Source organism: Triturus cristatus, chromosome 4_2 (assembly GCF_964204655.1).
Source record: "Triturus cristatus chromosome 4_2, aTriCri1.1, whole genome shotgun sequence".
Classification (NCBI taxonomy): Eukaryota; Metazoa; Chordata; class Amphibia; order Caudata; family Salamandridae; genus Triturus; species Triturus cristatus.
Window position 1 is genome coordinate 316,737,598 of NC_140586.1, and position 20,332 is coordinate 316,757,929.

Here is a 20,332-nt window from a genome sequence, read left to right on the forward strand (position 1 = left end):
GTATATATGATTTGCCTTTATTAGAATAGGAATATTATTATCCACCACGCGCTACTAATGGAAGATGTTTCAGGTTGGGGGGAGTTGACTACTCTCAAACTCCTTGCAGTCAGTCGCTACCCCTGAAGATCATCATCTTTTCACTGTAATCATGCTATCCAAATTATTCTAAACTCTAGTTTAAGATCATTAGGAAAGCAAGCCTGAGCAAAAGACACACTCTCATTATTTTTACAGGTGTTATTAAGAGTATCCCAATTCCTGAGAATAATAAAAGAAAAATCACAGAATCTTAATCTCAAACAATTTTTACTCTGTCTCCCACTAAAAGAACCTCCTCAGTCTGTTGATCATGCCCAATGAACCACAGATCCATCCAAGTGTGAAAACCAGGTATCTTTTGTTGTTTCACAACCAAAAGAAAACCTAGGCACTCCTAGACAATTAACAATTAATAAACCATGCAATAAACTCTCTCCTAGACATTATCTCTGTGATTACAAACTGAGCTCTGTCTTCTTTATTTACTGACTCCTGATCTGAGCCATATATTAATGGAAGTAATGGAGGGAAGGAAGTGGGGGAAAAAAGTTATGTCTAAAGAACCCAAACCTTTTTCCTACCGTCTCAAAGATAGTGGGTATTAGACCAAAACTATCTTCACAGGAGCATAACCCCTATGCCTATCCTTTTATGCTGGACTGATTATCCTCAAATTTGAATCCACCTCCCATGTTTTAGAATGATCTGTGAGATCAGCTCTTTGCGCTTGTGAAAAATACAATCCAGCAACTTCTTATAAACTACCCTTGATTTATCTAACATCTTTCCAGATTATATCACTACATTAAATAGATGATAAATAAGACTCCCACTTTTCCATTTTTATATACTTTTACAGATAAATACAGACAGAAAAGAATGTGTTTCCTGTCTGTATTTATTTTTAAAAGCGTAAAAATACAATAAATTGTACTTCTTATGAGTGACTCTCCAAGCTGTCCATCATGAATTCTAGGTCAACAACTAAGTACATAGCATAGGGATATAAAAAAAGGAAATTTCCTTAAATAGAGACATAGCTTAACATAAATTTGTATTATAATGCTGATATTTATCTGTGGGTTTAGTATTTTGTTGTATTTGGCTGTATAATTTGCTAAAATGCAACAGGCATCAACATCTGAGTTCAAGTTAATCAGTAAAATAAATGCAGAAGCCTACCATTTAACCACTTCATTTATTCTCAAAACACAAAATAAATATGGATAAATACCAATGAGATAAACAGAAAATACATTTTTGTCCATCTTATTGTTGTAAAGACTTGTGTGGTAATGACATTTGTGGTACTGTCGCATATGTGGTAAAGCCTGCATGGTAAAGACATGCAGGGTTTTAGCTTCATTGTAAAGGCTGTTTCCACCTAAGGGTTGTCAGCATAAGAAACATGAATAAGACCATTTACTAAAGGAATGGCCTAAACTCACATAGATGTCCTACTGCCCTGAGCTTTTCCTCTCTTCTAGGTCCTTCTGTGCCTTTTAGTGAAGGTCCTCCTACTAGTTCAAGTCCTCCTTTTCTTTGCTGATTTGGCCTTCCTAATTCTCATCCTGGCCCTGGTCTAGCTAGTACTGGCCACCCTAGTACTGGTTTCCTGAATCTGGTGCTCCTGTTTGCAGTCCTTCCTGACGCTGGTCTTCTTGGTCCTGCTTCTGGCTCATCCGTTTAGTCCTATTGGTACTGCAGCCATTGATTATGGCCCTCTTAATGCAGGTTCAAATTTTTCGGTTCCTCTGAGCCTGGTAATTTTGTTCCTGGTCCTCCTGGCCACACCCTTGCTCTTCCCCTCTTGATCTTCCAGCCCTAGTCCCCTGGTTACTAATCATCTTGGCCCTCCTTTCCTTGGCATGGTCATGATCCTTTTAGTTTGGGTAGACTTCTTTGCTCTGGTCTTCTGGGTGCCCTTGGTATGCATCCCCTTGGTCTCCCTAGTCCCTGTCCTTCTTATCCTCGTTTAACCATACTACTGGCCATTGCCCTACATGTCCTGATTGTCATAGTCCTCTTCAATCTGGTCCTGGTACTCCTGACCATAGTCCTCCGTGGCCTCATAGTTCTACAGCTAGCCTTAGAACTTACTACCCTTTACTTCCTGGTCTGTCTGGTCAGTATTCCCATGTACTCCTGTACTTAGTCCTTTGTATCCTGGGTCTCCTGCTTCACAGGCTCCTTTTCCTGGACCTTTTCAACCCCATGCCCTAAGTCTCATCCATCAGTCCTCCTGGTCCTGACGCCCTGATTTATCTGCTCCACTAGTTTACTTGTCCTTCAAATCCTGGTTCTCCTAGTCGATGTATTCCTGGTCTTAGTTTGGACACTTCTTTGTTTGGTCCTCATATAACGATCTTCTGGTGCTGGTACCCCTGACCTTCGTTTCCCTAGCCCTCCCAGTCCCCCGGTCCTCCTGCCCCATTCTAGTCCTACTAGTTCTCCAGGTCTCCTGGTTTGGCAGGTCCACCTTGTTTTTGTCAATCTGACACTGGTCCCCTCTATCATGGTCCTATAAGTAATGGTCCTTGTGGGGTTGGTCATCCTCATCTCTCTGGCAGAGGTCCTCCTACTTCCTATGTTGTGGTCCCCTTATCCCTAAAAATACCCTTGCCACCCAGTACCCTTACCCACCCCTAAAAACACCCTCACCCAAAAATACCTCTTACCACCCCATACCCCTACCTATCCCTAAACCCTAAAAACACCTTTACCACCCAATACCCTTACCCACCCCTAAAGCCTGAGAACGCCCCTGCCACCCAATACCCTTACCCACCCCTCAACTATAAAACAGCCTTACCACCCAATACCCATACTCACCTCTAAAACAAAAAAATGCCCTTACCACCCTTTAACCTTACCCACCCCTAAACCATAAAACACCCTTATCCTATTCCCTACCATACATATACACCCACACTTATACACTTATCTGAAATATACTTACTCTTTCGTTGCAAAGGCATATGCATAATAAAGACCTGCGTGGTAAAGGTAATGTGCGGTAAAGGCTTTGCCTGATAGATGTCACATTGTGAAGACTGTTTCCCCCTTTCAATCACTTTAGCTGGGTATAGAAGAAGAGATAGGACAGATGGCGTGGGTCGGCTGAATGTTTCTTGAGGAGGGCATTAACAGCTGCATGCTTCCAGGCTTCCAGAAAGGGAGCAGAGGTGATTGAGGTGTTTAGTATGTGGGTGATTGCTGTGCTGATTGGAGATGTGCCATGGTTTTAGATGTGGTGAGGGCATCAATCCATTGGGGCTCCCAAGGTGGATGTTGTACATGATTGTAGCTGTTTCGTTCCTGTTGAGGATCTTCCATTCAGTCAGGCGATTGTTTTGATTGATGATTGGCAGGTTTGCAATGAGTTCCCTGTGGTCTGGTTGGTGTTTGAAGTTGCAGTACATGTTCGCGATTTTGATGTGGAAAAGTTGGATAGGTTGTCACACAGTTCTTGGGAGGGGATGATGTTGTTGATGGAGACCGTGCTGAAATCTTTGATACTCAAGAAGATTTCTTTGCAGCTGTACCTAGATGTGTGGTAGGTCTAAGCAGAGCCCATGCCTTGTTTATGTAGAGGGACACCATCCTTCTCACATACTACTTATTTTATTTTATTTACAAAATGATTTCAGTCCTCCATAGGACAGTATATGCTTTTGAATACTGTACAAACGAATTAAATATGACTTAAGTCTTTAATGACACAGATCACAAAAGTATGTTGGTAAAAGATATTCCCAACTTTCAATTACAGAACAAAGCAGTAAAACATAAGTTCTTAGAAAAAAATAACTCTTCCAGTCATATGATCTTGCAGTATAGTTAAGTGAGACTGAAGTTTACCAATATGTGCTCAGTTTACTAACATTTTGTAAGATTTTAATCTATTACAATGTTTGGAATCTAAATGATAGCTAACATTTGGAAATCTTTTGAAATTCCAACCTTTCGTTTTGGGAGAGGGATAGATTTTTTGTGCCACCTGGAGGTTTGAGTAAAAGGCATTCTTTTTGCCTTGATAGAAAATTCAGTTCAAATTGCAATAATTCTATCAGTGAACCAGGCATTTCTCATAGGATCGTATGGATGCTAGACTCTTTACCTACACCAATATGCTAATTAAACGAAATTCAAGTCTAAATGCTTAGACTGGGATATATTTTCTAAACAAACAAAACAAACATTTTGTACCTGTCAGACTCCTGTATTTCTAAAAGGCGATCTTCTCAGGAACAGATGACCTTGCCTCAATTCCCTCCTGTCGAAGCCCGCGACAGGTGTTAACAACTGCCACAAACTCCAACCTGGGGGAAAGAGGAAGTGGAAGACAAAACAAGAGAGACTGCCTCAGGATACTGGCTCCTCTTCTATGCGTCTTTTTAAATGGAAACCTGTAACAGCAAGCATAAACAGTCACTTCTCCTAACTCCCTAAACTGAAATTATTATTCTCTATATTGTAACTTTTTACCTGTATTGGTCCTGAGAACTGCTCCTCCCTATATTGTTTTGCCTAAACTTGTATATTTCAGATGTTATTTGTCTTTAAAATTATATCGTCTGATTTACCAGAAGAACTCAGAGTCTATATGTTAGCTGTCTGTTCTTGTGGAATTATTCCTCCAATTTAATCAGATGAATGCTTAGTTAGACTCCTTCATGTGTCTCAATTGTCCTTGATCACAGTGACTGAATAGTTCTTGAGTAATAACAAAGTCTCAATGACAAACAAACTACTCAATAGACTGTAGTCTTTTGCTGAGAGTATATTCTAGGTTCCTTGTTAAACTCACTCTCTGAGTGCTTGTTCAATTTTACACCATTCTAGAATGTCGCATTCGGCAATTCCCAGACAGTTCTACTCAAAGCAATGGGAAGAAGATAACGAGCTGGACACGCTTACTTGCAACTTGGAGCACTTCTCTTCACAGAAGTCACTCCCTGGATCATGTGAACTCCGCTCTCACAGGCATGAATACCATGACCGGAACAAGAGTTGCAGTCCCAAAATTATGAACTTTTCTGTGGAAAAATATTTGTCTGTTTAGAATTACATGCTCAAAAAGAATCAAGAAAATAACCGTTTAACTTCCCTGATGAAGTTCTCTCAGAAGCGCTGACTAAAGTCCTCAAAATTTCTCTTCACAGACGAAGCGCGCCGGGTAACGCTCCTGTCAGAACATTCCCTTCAGTTGAAGTGCGCCGGGGCGTAAGTCGCGCAGGCGCATTAATGGTTCAAATGCGTCTCGGGCAAAAACGACTAGACCGCTCACCTCTACAGGAAACGGGCGCAGTCGAGTCTTGTCCCGTGATTACCGCATGAGACAATTGGCGCACCATACATCGAAGAGAGGCTCGCCAGCAAGGACTCAATCGTTTCCAGTGTGGGTATTGACTCATAAGCGATTTAGGAGAGGTGAGAGAATGTCTTTTAGAACTGACAATGCAGCAGGATGAGAGGTTTCTGACAGTACCTGTCCACTATATCAATAAAAAATGTAATATTTGCATGTAAGGTATATTAAAAAGTAAAGAAAGGGAACTTTTGGTTTGAAGACCTTTGCTAATGCATAAACGGTCTGTGACCCCAGGACTTATAAAGCATACACAACCTCTCCCAGGGTGCGATACCTTTACAATAAACATGTTTTATATGCTGAGAGATAGTCAGGTTAAGTATATGTGTAGGTGTACATTTTTACTTTCTCTGATTTTTTTCCACTGAGACACCAATTAAAAGAAGTATTTTGATTACCATCTTTAAAAAATATATGTTTGCTTTTGACAATGGTTTAAGACAGTGTAAATCGATATACTGATGGAGTACATTCAGTGAATTTTGTAGTCCTTTGGTCAAAAGGTCAAAGAGTATCAAAAAGTATTATATTGTTAGCATACATTAAAATGTACAAAAGATGCCCCCCTTCATGGGTCCCTTGCCCTCTGTGCCACTGGATTCAAGCTAGCCTGGCTAATTAGGGGTGATACCCCGAAACCCGTCCCAGGATGCTTGCTTCTGGTCTAGGGAGGCCCTGGCTTGGCAGTTTGGTCTGGACTCCTCCTGTGAAGAGCAGAGTCGAGATTAATTTGCATATGGCGAGGTCCAACGTGGGGTGGCATGGTGAGCAAAAGAAGGATGGATTTAATCCAGATCTCATGACTGGGTGAATGTTTGATTTGTTCAGCATTCAGTCCATCTGTAACGCCCTGAACGTCTCAGGATCGTTTAACAGACACGACAATGAGGACGCAACCACTTGTGAAGGGTTAGTTCTTTTAATGAAGGCAAATAAAATACAAAGAACAAACAAAAGTTATAGTCACTGGAATCCTCCAGACTAAGTACGTTACCAGCCCACAGCACGGATGGTCCTAACCGTCCTCTGCATATACGCCGATCCCGGCGTATGCCAACAGAGGGCAGAAATGAAATGGCCGACAATGCCAATCGGTAGGCTGTGAGGGGCACGAAGAGTGTTGGGGAGAATCGAGGAGTCAGGGAAACACCCAGCCGGGGTCTCTACCTGAAGGGAGCAGCCGCTCAACCTCTTCCTCAGACTGCACCGGGACGCGGAGTCACCTCCTGGTGATGCGTCACCGATACCCCAATCACAAGCAAGAAGACTGAACCGAGAGCAGCCGCTCGATCGATCCTGTGGACTTCCGAGTCTGTAACGCGGCAAACACCTCCTGGTGTGCGTTACAGCTGGCAGTCCCTGTGTCTCTGGTCGGGCTGGGAGTTACGACTCCAACCAGCAAAAGCGCCACTGCGCTTGGACTCAGCCGAGTCAAAAAGCGAAGCTCAATGGTTGACCGGTAGAGCTTCCGGGTCCTTCACAGGTGACGATGGGGCAAGACACGGCCCAGGGAGTAACGACTCGACCTACCTCCGTTCTTGCCTTACTGGAGCACCACTCCGGAACACTGCTCTTCACGAAGCAGGTACGTCGGTGTAAACACAATATCCGACAGCCTTGTACCTCCCGGTTCCTCCCATTATAGGGCGTGTTTTCCTTGAGTTATGTAACAGCTCTCCTGTTTACATAAGGGCGTGTTTCCCTTGAGTTATGTAACAGCTCTCCTGTTTACATAAGGGCGTGTTTCCCTTGAGTTATGTAACAGCTCTCCTGTTTACATAAGGGCGTGTTTCCCTTGAGTTATGTAACAGCTCTCCTGTTTACATAAGGGCGTGTTTCCCTTGTATGACAGGAATTCTTGACACCATCATTTGTTTGTGCAGTATTTTTCGCCCTAAGTGGGATGGGTATGCCGAGACCTGGGTCCCTTACTTGCAGTGCCACTGGATTCAATCTAGCCTGGCTGATGAGGGGTGATACTCGGAAACCAGTCCCAGGATACTTGTTTCCGGTCCAGGGAGGACATGGCTTGCCAGTACGGGCAGGACTGTTCCCATGAGGAGCAGGGTCAAGATTAACGTGCATATGGCTGGGTCCAAACTGGGGTGGCAATGTGAACAAAAAGGACAATGGATTTAACCCAGATCTATTGACTTGTTTGATTTGTTCAGCATTATGTCCATCATTTGTTTGCGCAGAATGTTTCGCCCTAAGTGGGATGGGTATGCCAAGACGTGGGTCCCTTACTCACTGTGCCACTGGATTCAAGCTAGCCTAGCTGATGAAGGGTGATAACCCAAAACCCGCCTCAGGATTCTTGTTTCCAGTCCAGGAAGGACCTGGCTTGGCAGTTCTGACTGAACTGTTCCCATGAAGAGCAGGGTCAAGACTGATTTGCATATGGCTGGGTCCAAACCAGGGTGGCATGGTGAGCAAAAGAACAATGGATTTAACCCAGATCTTCTGACTGGGGGTGAATGTTTGATTTGTTCAGCATTCCGTCCGTTATTGTTTGGGCAGCATTTTTCCACTACTTTATGAGTCATAGCATGTTTGGTATTTAACCTTTGAATTCATGGAAATGCAAAAAGAAGACGAAGGGGGTATGAGGTCACCCCATTTTAACCCGTTCTCAGTTGGAATTTGAGAAGAGAGATCTCTTTCGGCTCGATTCAGAATTTTACTAAAAGCCAGTTGCAGTGTGTCATTCAATCACCAAAGTTAGAATACTGGTGAGAATTTTAAGGGCTGCTAATTTCTAGCATAACATAGCGCTGCAGTAAAAAAAAATCAGTCAAGGCTGCATAGACATTCTTGTATCGGATTTATCTTCTTTATGTAAGTATAGCAATGTTTTCTAACAAGGTTAAGTTAGCATGAAATTCTGATTGTTCATTGGGAATAATATTCTGTTCCGCAACCTACAACTCCAAATGATCTAATAAACTCTTGCAAACAATTTCCCGGTAGCATCTGCCAAGATAATTTATCTATAATTACGGGGATCAATTTGCATACCTTTTTAGTAGACTGCCGTTATTATGCTGCCTTTCCAACTACTTGGAAACATGCCAGTAATGTAGCTCTGATCAAATACTGGCTTTAGAAATTTTCCACAAAGTTCACTATCTTTTTTCATTACGCCTATGGTGATTTGGAGTGGCCATCTTGTTTTGGAAAATCTAGCGAGGAGATGTACTTGACAGTCTGGTTGTTGCAGGAGCAGGAAAGTTAGTTGTAAGTGTATGTGTGTCAGAGAAAATGATTGTGGATTATATGCTTGTGGCATGCAAATCCGTAACATATTGTATACATACATTTTCGGGGATGGACATTTGGTTCAGGAGCATTCCAGATGCTTTAAGATTAAGGGCCTGCTTACATGTTTGGCAGCATGGGTGCAGGCTGCCACACCAGTGCCCTGCTCCCACATGTATGGTTGTGTGGGTAAGTGGATGTGTCAATGGTATATGGGTGAGTAACTGGGTATGTAAAAGGCAGTATAGGTGAGTGATGGGGTACATGAGAGACTGTATGGGTGAGTGAGTGAATGTATGTGAGAGTGGCTGTATGGGTGAGTATATACTTATGTCAGTGACTGTATAGGTGAGTGAGTATGTGTTAGTATCTGTATGAGTAACTGAGTGTGTGTGTGTATCTGTATGGGTGAGTACGTGGCTATTTGATTGACTGTATGGGTGAGTGACTAGGTGTGTGAGTAGCTCAATGGGTGACTGATTCAGTGTGTGAGTGGCTGTATGGGTGTATGAGTGGATATGTATGTGGCTGTATTAGTGACTGAGTGGGTATATGAGTGGCTGTATGGGTGGGTGAGTGGATATGTGTGTAGATCTATATAACAGTGAGAGGGTTTGTAAGTATGGTATGGGTTTGTGAATGGTTGTGTGGGAGTGGGTGTATGAAAAGTTCTATGGGGTGTGAGAGAGTGCATCAGTGAATCTGTGGATTATGTCATCAGTGATGTCATTTGAGATGTCATCAGTGATGTCATGAGTGATGTTGCTGACCTAGTCATGAGCGATATAATATGTGAGGTCATAAGCAGTGCATTGCGGGCATGAGTTATATTTAGCTAAGCTAACTATAACTGCTGAATTTCACTGATTTTGTATGAGTGGAACCTGATCCTACCTATGACATCCCTGTAACCTTTGTTTTTTCAATGAATTTCTAAGTTTTTTAAAATTCCATTTCCATACTGTATCGTCCCTTTAACCTTTGTTTGTTTCAGTGAATTTCAAATGCTTATTTATAACTATAACGTCCACGAACCTTTGGTGTTTTTAGTGAATTTCTATGATTTTTTAACCAGTAGTTGCTATTGCAGTGTGGTGGAGAAAGGGGACGGGCCTCCAACCAGCTCTCGGCAATACCACTGTTTGGGGTTTACTGGAGGTAACAGAAGGTGTTCCTAGCCCCCAAGTTCCTTCAAAATCCAAGGGGACTTCGTTCCCAACCTGCAGTGCACCAGGAGGTGTGTTTGCAGAGGGGTTGAGAAAGGGGGCTTGGCCTCAGAAGTCCTCCCAGAAATCCTACTGTTTGGGACTTACTGGAGGTAACAGTACGGCTTATTGGCCCCCAAAGACCCTCTTTTAAAAAAAAACATATTTTATTGATTTTCAAAAAACAAACAAACCAAGATGGCATGAATGTTACAGTGCCAGATTCGTATAAGATCAGCGTATTGTGGTAACCAGATTATCATTGCTGTATACAGATTTACAACAACAGGTACATACGCGTCAGTAACAGTGATAGCAGTGCTGTCGTCTACAGGTGTAGCGGCAATCTATACAGTTGAAAAGTCAAAAGCCAACATAGAGATACCCTCCCCCTTTCCCGTACAGATAACTGGAGGAACCCACCCCCCTTCCCACCCCAGACTCACTGCATTATTAACATAGCCCATTGGTCAGCAGACAAATCAGTTTCTGGTAAGGAGTCCACGGGGCTAGGCCTTTCGGAATAAATATCACAGCTCTATAGGGTTCGTGTGGGGTCTGTTACTTGGTTGTGCCCATAATTTTGCTAAGGAGGCTAAGAGTATCCCGGAGTCTCAGTGCAACAAGGGTTCAGTGGAAATAAACAGTTCTAACATCGCATCCCACTCCAACGAAAATGGATTCTTCTGCAATCCTCTATTTTCCTCCCTCCTAATTTCCATGCTTTCAGCTCTGTACCATTGGACAACTTCACTATGCCATGCGAGAGCCGTCGGAGGCAGTGCAGCTTTCCATTGCATCATGATGGACCGTTCCGCCAAGATTAACGTCAGGTCGGCAAACTTAGCTTTTATTTTCTGCTTCTTGTGCTTTTTACACAACCACAGATTGTAATAGTCAATTGTATCACCCCCCCACAACAGGCGTCACTTCATGTAGGATTTCAAGCACGGTTGCCCAGAAGGAGACCAGTCGTGGACATGCCCACAGCATGTGTAATAAGTCAGTTGTATGTGTGTGGCATCTAGGACATACATTTGCTGTGCCCAGGAACATTTTGTTCAATCTGCGAGGAGTCAAATATGCACTATGTAATAACATGTATTGAATAAGTTTAAACTTGGGGTTACAGGATACTTTCTTGGGGTGTTCCAGTTTTCACTCCCATTCTTTGTCTGATAGTTCACGTCCAATATTCACATTGCATTTGTCTCTAAGCGCCTGGAGTGGGATTGCCGCATGGGATCGGATACCTCTGTATAACCACCTAGTCAAGTGTCCCCCCCATTGCCAATATGGTATAGCATGTATACTAAGTTGTGCGTCGGGGGTTCTTTACCATCTGCTGCCCAGGGACTCTTCACATATCTGCTAAGGCTAGTGTGGAGGATGTACAGAGAGTTGGGAACCCCTTGTTCCCTGACAAAAGTCTTGTGATCCATTAGCGTGTCATCAGCAAACAGCATCCTGATTGTGCTTACTCCCTCATCCTGCCATTTGGACAGACATATGGTAGTGACTATTCTGGACGATGTGCGGATCCACAGCATTGGAGTGTTGGGAGCATATGGAAGTAGACCACTAGTATAGTGGATAGCTTTCTTCCAGTATGAGAGAGCCACCTGTTGGAAGGCGTTCCCCAGGGAGGCTGCGGAATGTGTTCCCGACCACCCGGAGGCCCACCTTACCCAGAGTTAGGCCGAGCAAGAGCAGGGAGGCCCTTCCTGGAAGGGTCTCGCACCTAGGATCGCACACGCTGCGCTTACTCTCTCTTCGGATAGAGGGACACCACACAGTAGGTCGTTATAAGACAATATGCTTTTATCGATAGTTGTCAGGGATCTTTATGATCCGGCAGGCAGGTGCAGAATTAATGCCACAAGCGGCAGCGATCTCGTGAGGAGGGAAAGGGGTAGCGGGACAGTCTTTGAATTAGTGTCTCTGCGAGGTATCCGGCGCACAGCTCTCAATCCTCGAGCTGAGGGGATGTTGTTTCTCTTGGCAATCTCTGCCGATTCTCTTGGAGGAGCGGGCCGCGAGTCACTCAGCAGGCACCGGAAGGTCGTAGTTCAGGGAGCCGCGACGGCGTCAGCAGGGCTCAGATGGTTCAGAATTCGGGGAGCCGCGACGGCGTCAGCAGGGCTCAGATGGTTCAGAATTCGGGGAGCCGCGACGGCGTCAGCAGGGCTCAGGTGGTTCAGAGTTCGGGGAGCCGCGACAGCGTCAGCAGGGCTCAGATGGTTCAGAGTTCGGGGAGCCGCGACAGCGTCAGCAGGGCTCAGATGGTTCAGAGTTCGAGGAGCCGCGACAGCGTCCGCAGGGCTCAGGTGGTTCAGAGTTCGGGTAGCGTTCTTCTGTTCGGTGAGCGATCGAGCCGCGACCAGGTCAGCAGGCTCTCGTCAGTCCAGGTCTTCTCTGCTCCCGTCCTTTCCGCACCCCTTGTTATACTCCCCCTCCTCTTTGAAGTCCGGAGCCCTCGCGGGGGCGGTGTGTCGGGGTTTCCTGTCGCTTGGCCCTGTGATCTGTTCAGGTGGGTCTGGGAGGGACTCCAGACAACCAGCAGGCGAGGCGCCCGCTCACCGGGGGCCTGGTGGTCGATCGAAACCTCCCTCGGGGGAGAGACCAGAGGTGTGACAGGGTTGGCGCGTCTCGGTCTGGTTTGGGGTGGGGGTTTCGTTCTCCCTCGGCCGGGCATGCGTGTTGGGGATCTGGTCGGCCTTCGGATGTTGGCCCATGGGAGCCGGAAGGCCGTGTTCACGAGGTTCGGCGTGGTTGTAGGGTAACTTGCTAGTCGGGAGGGCCCACGCCACGAGGCCGGTCTCACACCACCTTTAACACTTGAGGGGCTGTCAACAGAGGACAGTCTCTCGGCAACAGCAGTGTGTGAAGCGCACCCCTTTCCCATGTTCTTTGCGACATCCCTATCTCATGCAGATGGTGTCCAGCAATCCAGTATGAGAGCCACTGGAGTTGGCTCGCATAGCAATATGCCTTGAAATCTGGAACACCCAGGCCCCCCCAGTCTGTGCCCAGCTAGATTTTTGAGAGTCCCACTCTCCTATGACCCTTACTCCACATTAACTCCAATAAGAGTGTGTTCAATGTTTAAAGATGTGTGTCGGGATTATTATCAGTAAGTTAGTAAAAAAGTAAAGCAGTAAAGGGATCATAACCATTTTAGAAATAGCCACTCTCCCTGCCAGGGAAAGCGGCAGTGAGGTCCAGAATTCTATTTGGGTTTTTAGAGTTTTAATGGCACGGACCAGGCTGCCATCCAACAGATCCCGCGCCTCCCTTTATGTTTATATGCAAAGGTATTTAAAGGTGTTGGGCGCAACAGGGAACGTCCAGTGGCCGAAGTGGATGGGCTCTAGCCATGCAGTGTCATTGAAGTAATAAGCATACGATTGAGACTCGTTGATAGATAGCCCTGAGAGTACTTGAAATTGTTGAAACACAGTGGGTATGGGTTTGTGGGTGCCCTGAAGATCAATAAGGGTAGAGTATCATGTCATCCGCATAGGCAGAGAGAATATGGGTGGTAGTCCCTACCTTAATACCTCTGTCTGTTGTAACCGCACGTATCTTAATGGCCACTGGCTTGAGCACTAACAAAAACAGCAGGGGCGATAGTGGGCATCCTTGACGCGTGCCTCTAGCTACCGGGTAGGGCCGTGAGATGTGGGCCCCCGTGCGGGCCTGTGCCATGGGATTCGTGTACAGCAACCTAACCCAGTTTATATACTCGCATGGTATCTCAAATTGCGGAAGAGCTTGCAGCGTGTAGCTCCAATGCAGAGTATCAAATGCCTGTCTCAGGTCTAGTGAGATACAGTCCGCCCCACCCTGTCCACCGAAGCACTGGTTAGTATCTGGTGTAAACGCCTGATGTTGAGGGAGGTGCTTCGGCCGGGCACAAAGCCACATTGATCCATGTGTATCAGCTGCGGTAGATAGTGAAGTAGTCTACGAGCTAAGATTTTGCTTAAGATTTTATAGTCGGTATTTAATAAGGAAAGGGGACGGTATCCTGACATGTCTGTGGGGTTCCTGCAGGGCTTTGGGAGGGATGCAACCAGTGCCTGCCGTGTATTGGGGGGAAGGGAGCCTGTCTCTAGCGCTGCTAGGTATAATCTTCCTAAGTGGGGGACTAATAGTGTCGATAATATCTCAGAAAACTCCACCGGTAATCCATCCAGCCCCGGGGTTTTGTGGGAGATCTTTAATTGCCGATCTAATTTCCATTTTTGTTATGGGTACTGCTAGCTCTTTTTTGTGGGCTCCCAGAAGCTGGGGGAATTCTAGTCCATCAAAGAAGTTAACAAACTCCTCCTCCTGGAGCTCTGTGGGTGGTGCATACAGGACCTCATAATATTTCCTAAAGGCCGTATTAATGTCTAATTGCATATTAACTGTAGTTCCCTCTAACGTGTGGATTTCGTGTATGGGGGCAGTGGTTGGTGCATCTCTTATAATCCTCGCTGGAAGGGCACCCGCCCTATTTGCCTCTAGCTGTTGTTTCTGTGTGTAAGCGCGGTAGTCAATAGTTTGTAACTGTTCTAGAAGTTCCGCATGTCTGATATGAGCTTCTCGTAAGGCAGCCTAGTTTGTGTTGTCCGAGGCTGCTGCCTGTTTAAGCCTACCCAGTCAGTCTTCTAGCTCCCCAGGTTCTCTATCTAGTATGATGCCTACTGTTGTACTAATCGCCACCCCTCGGATGACCGTCTTGAAGGCCTCCCACTCCACCTGCCACAAGCTTGCTGTGTCTTTATTTTCTGTGAAATAGTTGGATATGGTGGCAGAGAGGGTGGTACGAAATACAGGGTCTTCGAGAGTTAAGGGCTGCAATCTCCATGGCATTACTTCCAGAGGACTGTGATCCGACAGTGTTTTCCCAAAATAGGTAGTGTGGGTACGTTTTGCAATGAGAGGTACAGAACAGAATAGCCTGTCAATTTGTGTGTGCGACATGTGTGGTGGAGAATAAAACGAGTATTCCCGGCTTGTCTGTTGTGTGCAAGACACGTATCGCTCAATGCCCATCCCTCCACCCAGCCCTGTAAGGCCTCCGCTTACCTTTTACTGTTGGCCCCTAGTAGTAGTGGGTGGGAGCGATCTAAGTCTAAGATCAGGACTGCATTCAAATCCCCTCCCTCCATCCAGGGATAACCATCCCAATCAGCTATAACCGTGTTGAGTGTCCCTAAAAATGTATCCTGTTCCAAGTTGGGGGCGTATATACTACCAATTACTAGATGTTCCCTGCCCAGCATGCCATGGAGCAGCACATATCTGCCATGAGTATCTATCCTCAGTTCGGCCCCCAAGGACCCTCAGCATTCAAGGGGACTTTGTCACCCAACTATTAGTGCCCTAGAAGGTGCGTTTGCAAAGGGTTGGAGAAAGGGGACATGGCCTCTGAAAACATCTTAGCAATCCTACTGTGTGGGACTTGGAGGTAACAGGTGATCTTGTTGGACCCCAAGGATCCTAGGCAGCCAAGGGGACTTCATCCCCCAACCAGCAGCACACCGGGAGGTGCGTTTGTAGAGTGGTGGACAAAGGGGGTGGGATCTCCAGTGAGTTGCCAGGCGTTTTTCTTTTATTTTGTTTTTTCAGGGAAGGGGCTGCGTTGCCCTTCCCTGTGCCGATTTTGGCCCTGGGGACCCCATTCTCCGGAGCCAGGCATTTTTGGAATGTGGAGAGGGGCCATGTAGCCCCCTCCTCGGGGCAATTTCAGCCCTGGGGACCCCATTCCCCAGGGCTTGGCCTTCTTTTTAATATAAATGAAAGGGAGGGGGCGTCACTGACCCCCCCCCCAGGCCGATTTCATCCTTAGATACCCCATCCCAAGGGGCCTGCCCTTTTTTTAAATTCTTTTATTTTTAATAAAAAAGGAGGGGACATTTTTGGCCCTGGTTACCCCGTCCCCCAGGGCCCGGCCTCTAGTCTGGGTGCCCTGGTCCCACCCACGGAACCTAGATACTCATGGGAGACCGCAGATCCCTGCAGGCTCCCCATTGCTTTTGGACAGAGGAGGCTGCTAAACATGCAGCTTTCTCTATCCAAAAGCAATTCTGTCCGATTTTAGCCAGCTAGATCATTTTTAGGTCCTGCCTAGTGCTGGAGCGCGCATGCTTATTGTAGTCGAGAAGATTTCAGTAGGGGACTTGAAGCCCCGCCCATCATGCCCATTGGCCGGCGTCATACTTTATGCTAAAAGCTGGCCTCTGATTGAAAGTGAGGCTTTTTTGTTACCGCCCTGTCTCCTTTTGGGACGGCCCCTCCAGACTCGATCGTGTACTTGCGGAGATTACACGGTGGGCTTTATCTGGTGAGTGAGCACTATTTCCTTTCACTTGTCTTTGTTAAAGGCAGCCGCGTGTTTATTTTTGCATCATGCTTTCACTTAAAGTGAAAGTGCAATGCAAATATAAACAAGCGGCTGCCTTTCCGCAATGGCGAGCGATTGCTTTCCCAGTAGTTAAACCACATTGGTCACCGCAGCGTGTCACTTGAACATCTAAAAACTATTTGCCATCTATTAGTTGTGCAAAGTTAACCCTGGTTTCAATTGCACAGAACGGGGTGGGATTTGTTTTCATTTCCGTTCCTGCTACAGAGCCTGTTTTTGCGATGGAGTGTCCCTTTAAAGAGTTCTCTCCAGCTAAGGTTAGCATACAAGGTTTGTAGCAGAACATTAACAGCGAGGGGGAGCAGGATAATCACACCAACGTCTCTTTTTTTCATCAAACACTCTTCCAAGAGTATAATAGTTCTGCTTTATGCGGTAAGGTAAAAAAATTTGAAGATGAAGTGCATGTAAGCATGTCCCCAGGGTGCAGTAAAAGCATGGAAACACATTTAAAATAATTGTCGAAACTGTAAACACACAGAAGGGAAAAAATGTTCAGTGTTTCAGAAGAGGCGAAGAATGTCATCGTCACCTAATCAGCCGCAACTGTCAGGAAAGGCGTGGACTTCTGTCTGTGGTTGATTGTTCTTGCGCCGTCCTGGAGGAAACTTACTTCTATCTTGGCGAGTGTGGAAAGCACCCCGCAGCCACGTGGCAGGTCAGCTCTATATTCATGCTATTACACAAATGAAATAAATACCTCTTTGAACACTGTAAAAATTAAAAAGGCCAAAGATTGCGGTGGGTTCCGCTGCCTAAATAAAATGCCGAGGAGCCTTCTCTTCCTTTCTGATTGGCTCTGTGACAGCACCCATTTCTAATAGAGCACTCCCCAGGGAATAGGAGATAATAGATTTAAAAGCTTACTGCACCATGACTTAAACAACACTTAATAACAGCACTCACTTGTGGCTCACAAGATCTGTTTATATTTGGAAACTTATTCATAATCCATTTACATTGTTTCTGATTTGTCAACTTTTCTTTTGCCATTGGAACTTCAGTTATTGTTGTATCAAGACGTTTTCCTTTTCATAACAAAAAGCATGTTTTTTTCTAATCCTGGCCGAGTTATTTTCTTGCTGCATTCCAACTCCATGCTCGTTCCAGTTCATGCTTGTTAACTAATTTAAATCCTCCACTTTTTCTTGACCAACTTCCGGTGGGCTTGTTCTTTAGGAGGGCGAACTTCCTTACCTCACCTTTCCTTACCCTAGTAGAAGAGAATGGATTCAGCGCAGATTAATTATTAACTTTGAGAACTGCTTGTTTAGGGTAAGTAGAGAACGAGAAATGTTCAGATTAATTACCAGAAATATTACTCCGAATTCTGGTCTTCCGCCTCCCAGTCATAAAATGCGTGAAGAGATATGTCTCCCATGAGACCGTAGCATTCTAGGTTATAATTGGAACAAACGCCTTTGTAGCCACTTCTAAAGTGACTTTCTTGTGTAGGTATATATTTTCTTTTAAACAGTTCATATAGGTTTCTGTTTACTTCTTGCCACAGTGATTTACCAGACCACTGCAGTACCCTTCACTACTTTTAGTACTGTGAAAATATGAAGTTAGAAAGTGTTAGGAAACACAATTAGAAATTATTCTTGAGCTGGGTCTCGCCACAGTAATTTACTAAAACACCGGTGATGTGTTCTCGCGAGATTGCCTCACATGTCCTTGCCTATCTGTTCATTGGTTTTTTAAGCCAAGGCTCCATTCTGGTGCCCAGCTCTATCCCCTTTCGTGGTAGACATTGGTCGGATACTCTGGTGGTGGCAGCAAAAACATCCTGGTTCCTTTCCCTCATTCTCCACTTAATCAGGAAGATAGCAAGGCTGAAAGGTGCTGCAGAAATGTACACAGAGAGCGCCTGCATGGCAAGAAAGGAACATCACCTTGCAGGAAGGCAGCTCGGTGTGTTAAGGTAACTGCGGTATCTATCTCGGGCACCCTCATGATCACACGTTTGAATGTGGGGATGGACAACTCAGCCTCATACCTTCTTTGGGAGATAAAAACAAGCACAGTTACAGCAGCAGCGCTGCGAAGGTACAAGACGATGAGAGCAGACGCTATATTAACAATATTAGGAGGTCAGGTAAAAAATAAAGCACACAGGACCTAAGGAGCCTTCGTATTATTTATCGGGAGTTGAGGTGAATGCATAATAGTGAACATTCCATTTTATCCCAATGAACTGGTGCTGATGTCTGACTGGGCTCTTTTTTTTGCTTTTAGCTCTGGGCTCTTCATTTGCTTTAATCTATGTTTAGCTCTTTGATCTCCCCTGCCCCCCTCTTGATGTACACAATGGGGAGGTGGCGGCCTCCGGGGCTGCGATGGGGCCGTACTCCGCCCCCTGCATTTTTTCAAGAAAAGCCCCGGGGAGGTGTATTCCCTGGTGCAGGGCATCCTCCCCATTAATTAGTAAGGAAGCCCTGGGGAGGTGGTGGTCCCCGGGGCATTAATAAGCTCCAGGAGGGGAGGCCCGTGCCCCACTCATATATTTGTATAATGCCCCTGGGACCTGCCACATGCAGGCTGATAATAAATGAAGTGTGGGAATTCGTGGATCCAGCTGAAATTTTGTAAAAAACAATTGGGGGGCCCTGCGAGGTCTCAGTGGGACCCCCCCAACAGGCCTATGGGGTCAGGGTGTTATTACCCTGCCCCTTTTCCTTTTTTTTAATGATTGCTGAGAGGTGGTAGGAGGCCAACCCCCTTTTTACACTACTTTTTACATCACTCTGCAAAAGCGCCTCTTGGCGCACTGCTGATGGAATGATGAGGTCCCCAGGACTGAAGTGGACTTCATCCCCTGAGCAGCAGTGCGCTAGGCGGCACGTTTGCAGAGTGGTGTAAAAAGAGGGCCTGGCCTTGGACCACTGTCAGCAATCCAGCTGTGTGGGGCTTACAGGCAGTAACACAAGGGCTAGTTGGCCTCCAGGGACTGTCAGGAGGCAAGGGGACTTCACCCCCAACCAAGAGAGCGCCAGGAGGTGCGTTTGCAGAGTGGTGGAGCAAGGGGGCTGTGGCCTGTGTCCACCTCCCAGCAATCTCACTGTGTGGGGTTTACTGGAGGTAACAGGTAGGCTAGTTGGACCCTAAGGACCCCCAGCAGTGAAGTGAAGTGGACTTTAATCCAAATGCAAGAGCACACCAGGCAGTACATTTGCAGAGTGGTGGGCAAAGAGGGCGTGGCCTGCTATGAGATCTTAGCAATGCTGCTGTGTGGGACTTACTGGAGGTAATTGGAGGGGTAGTTGGCCCCCAAGGTTGTCCTTGGGGGCCAACTACCTCTCTTGTTACCTCCACTAAGTCACACACAGTGGGATTGCTAACACGTCTCCGCAGGCCATGCCCTCCCTTTCTCCGCCACTCTGCAAACGCGCCTCCTGGCACAGTACTGGTTGGGGGATAAAGTCCACTTTACTCCTGAGGGACTTTGGGGGCCAAGCAGCCCTCCTGGTACCTCCTGTAATTCCTATGCAGGGGAGTTCCTAAGCACTGGTTGGAGGCCCATCCCTCTTTCTCCATCACTCTGCAAACACGACTACTAGTTAAAGAAGCATTTGCAATGTAATAGGTCTCGCACTTGCAAGAGTTAGAGCTATTGGTGTTGTAAATCTAAAGGTTTTTACTAATGTTTTTTGGAGTGGAGTCCATGTACTTTGTGTGTAGTGGAATTATGTGGTATGTTGTGGTATTTAGTGTATTGGAATTATGTAGAATGGGATTATGTGTTATGGAGAGTAATTATGTGGTATGGTAGTCTGTACTGTGGAGTGGTAACCTCAGGTTTAGTCTTCCTCATTTCCATAGAAGCTAAATTATGAACTCAGTGAGACAAAAAAAAGAAGGAATCACTGAGGAGCACTTCTGGACCTAGTCAGAGGTAGGAGCAGGGCCACTGGCATTATGAGAGTGTTTGGCTGCACCGATTTTTTCACAATTATACATTTTCCGCATTAGCCACATAATCCATCATCTGCTGCCTAATCTGAAGATTTGAACAAAAAAAGCCTTGTTTCTAGCTCA

General features: G+C 45.8%; 1 protein-coding gene across 4 annotated transcripts in view; it reads left to right on the forward strand.

The window, feature by feature from the left end:
• The window catches only part of LOC146833782 (dimethylaniline monooxygenase [N-oxide-forming] 2-like), a 343,718-nt gene that overhangs the window by 59,093 nt on the left and 264,293 nt on the right, over window positions 1-20,332 (forward strand). The window contains exon 1 of one of the 4 annotated variants that reach the window (XM_085601654.1): window positions 5,208-5,475. The exons of the other annotated variants lie outside the window; for them this stretch is intronic. Coding sequence (XP_085457780.1) covers window positions 5,379-5,475 — 97 coding nt within the window. The 5' untranslated portion in view covers window positions 5,208-5,378. Of the gene's footprint in view, window positions 1-5,207; window positions 5,476-20,332 lie in introns of those variants that run through there. 4 annotated transcript variants of the gene reach the window in all.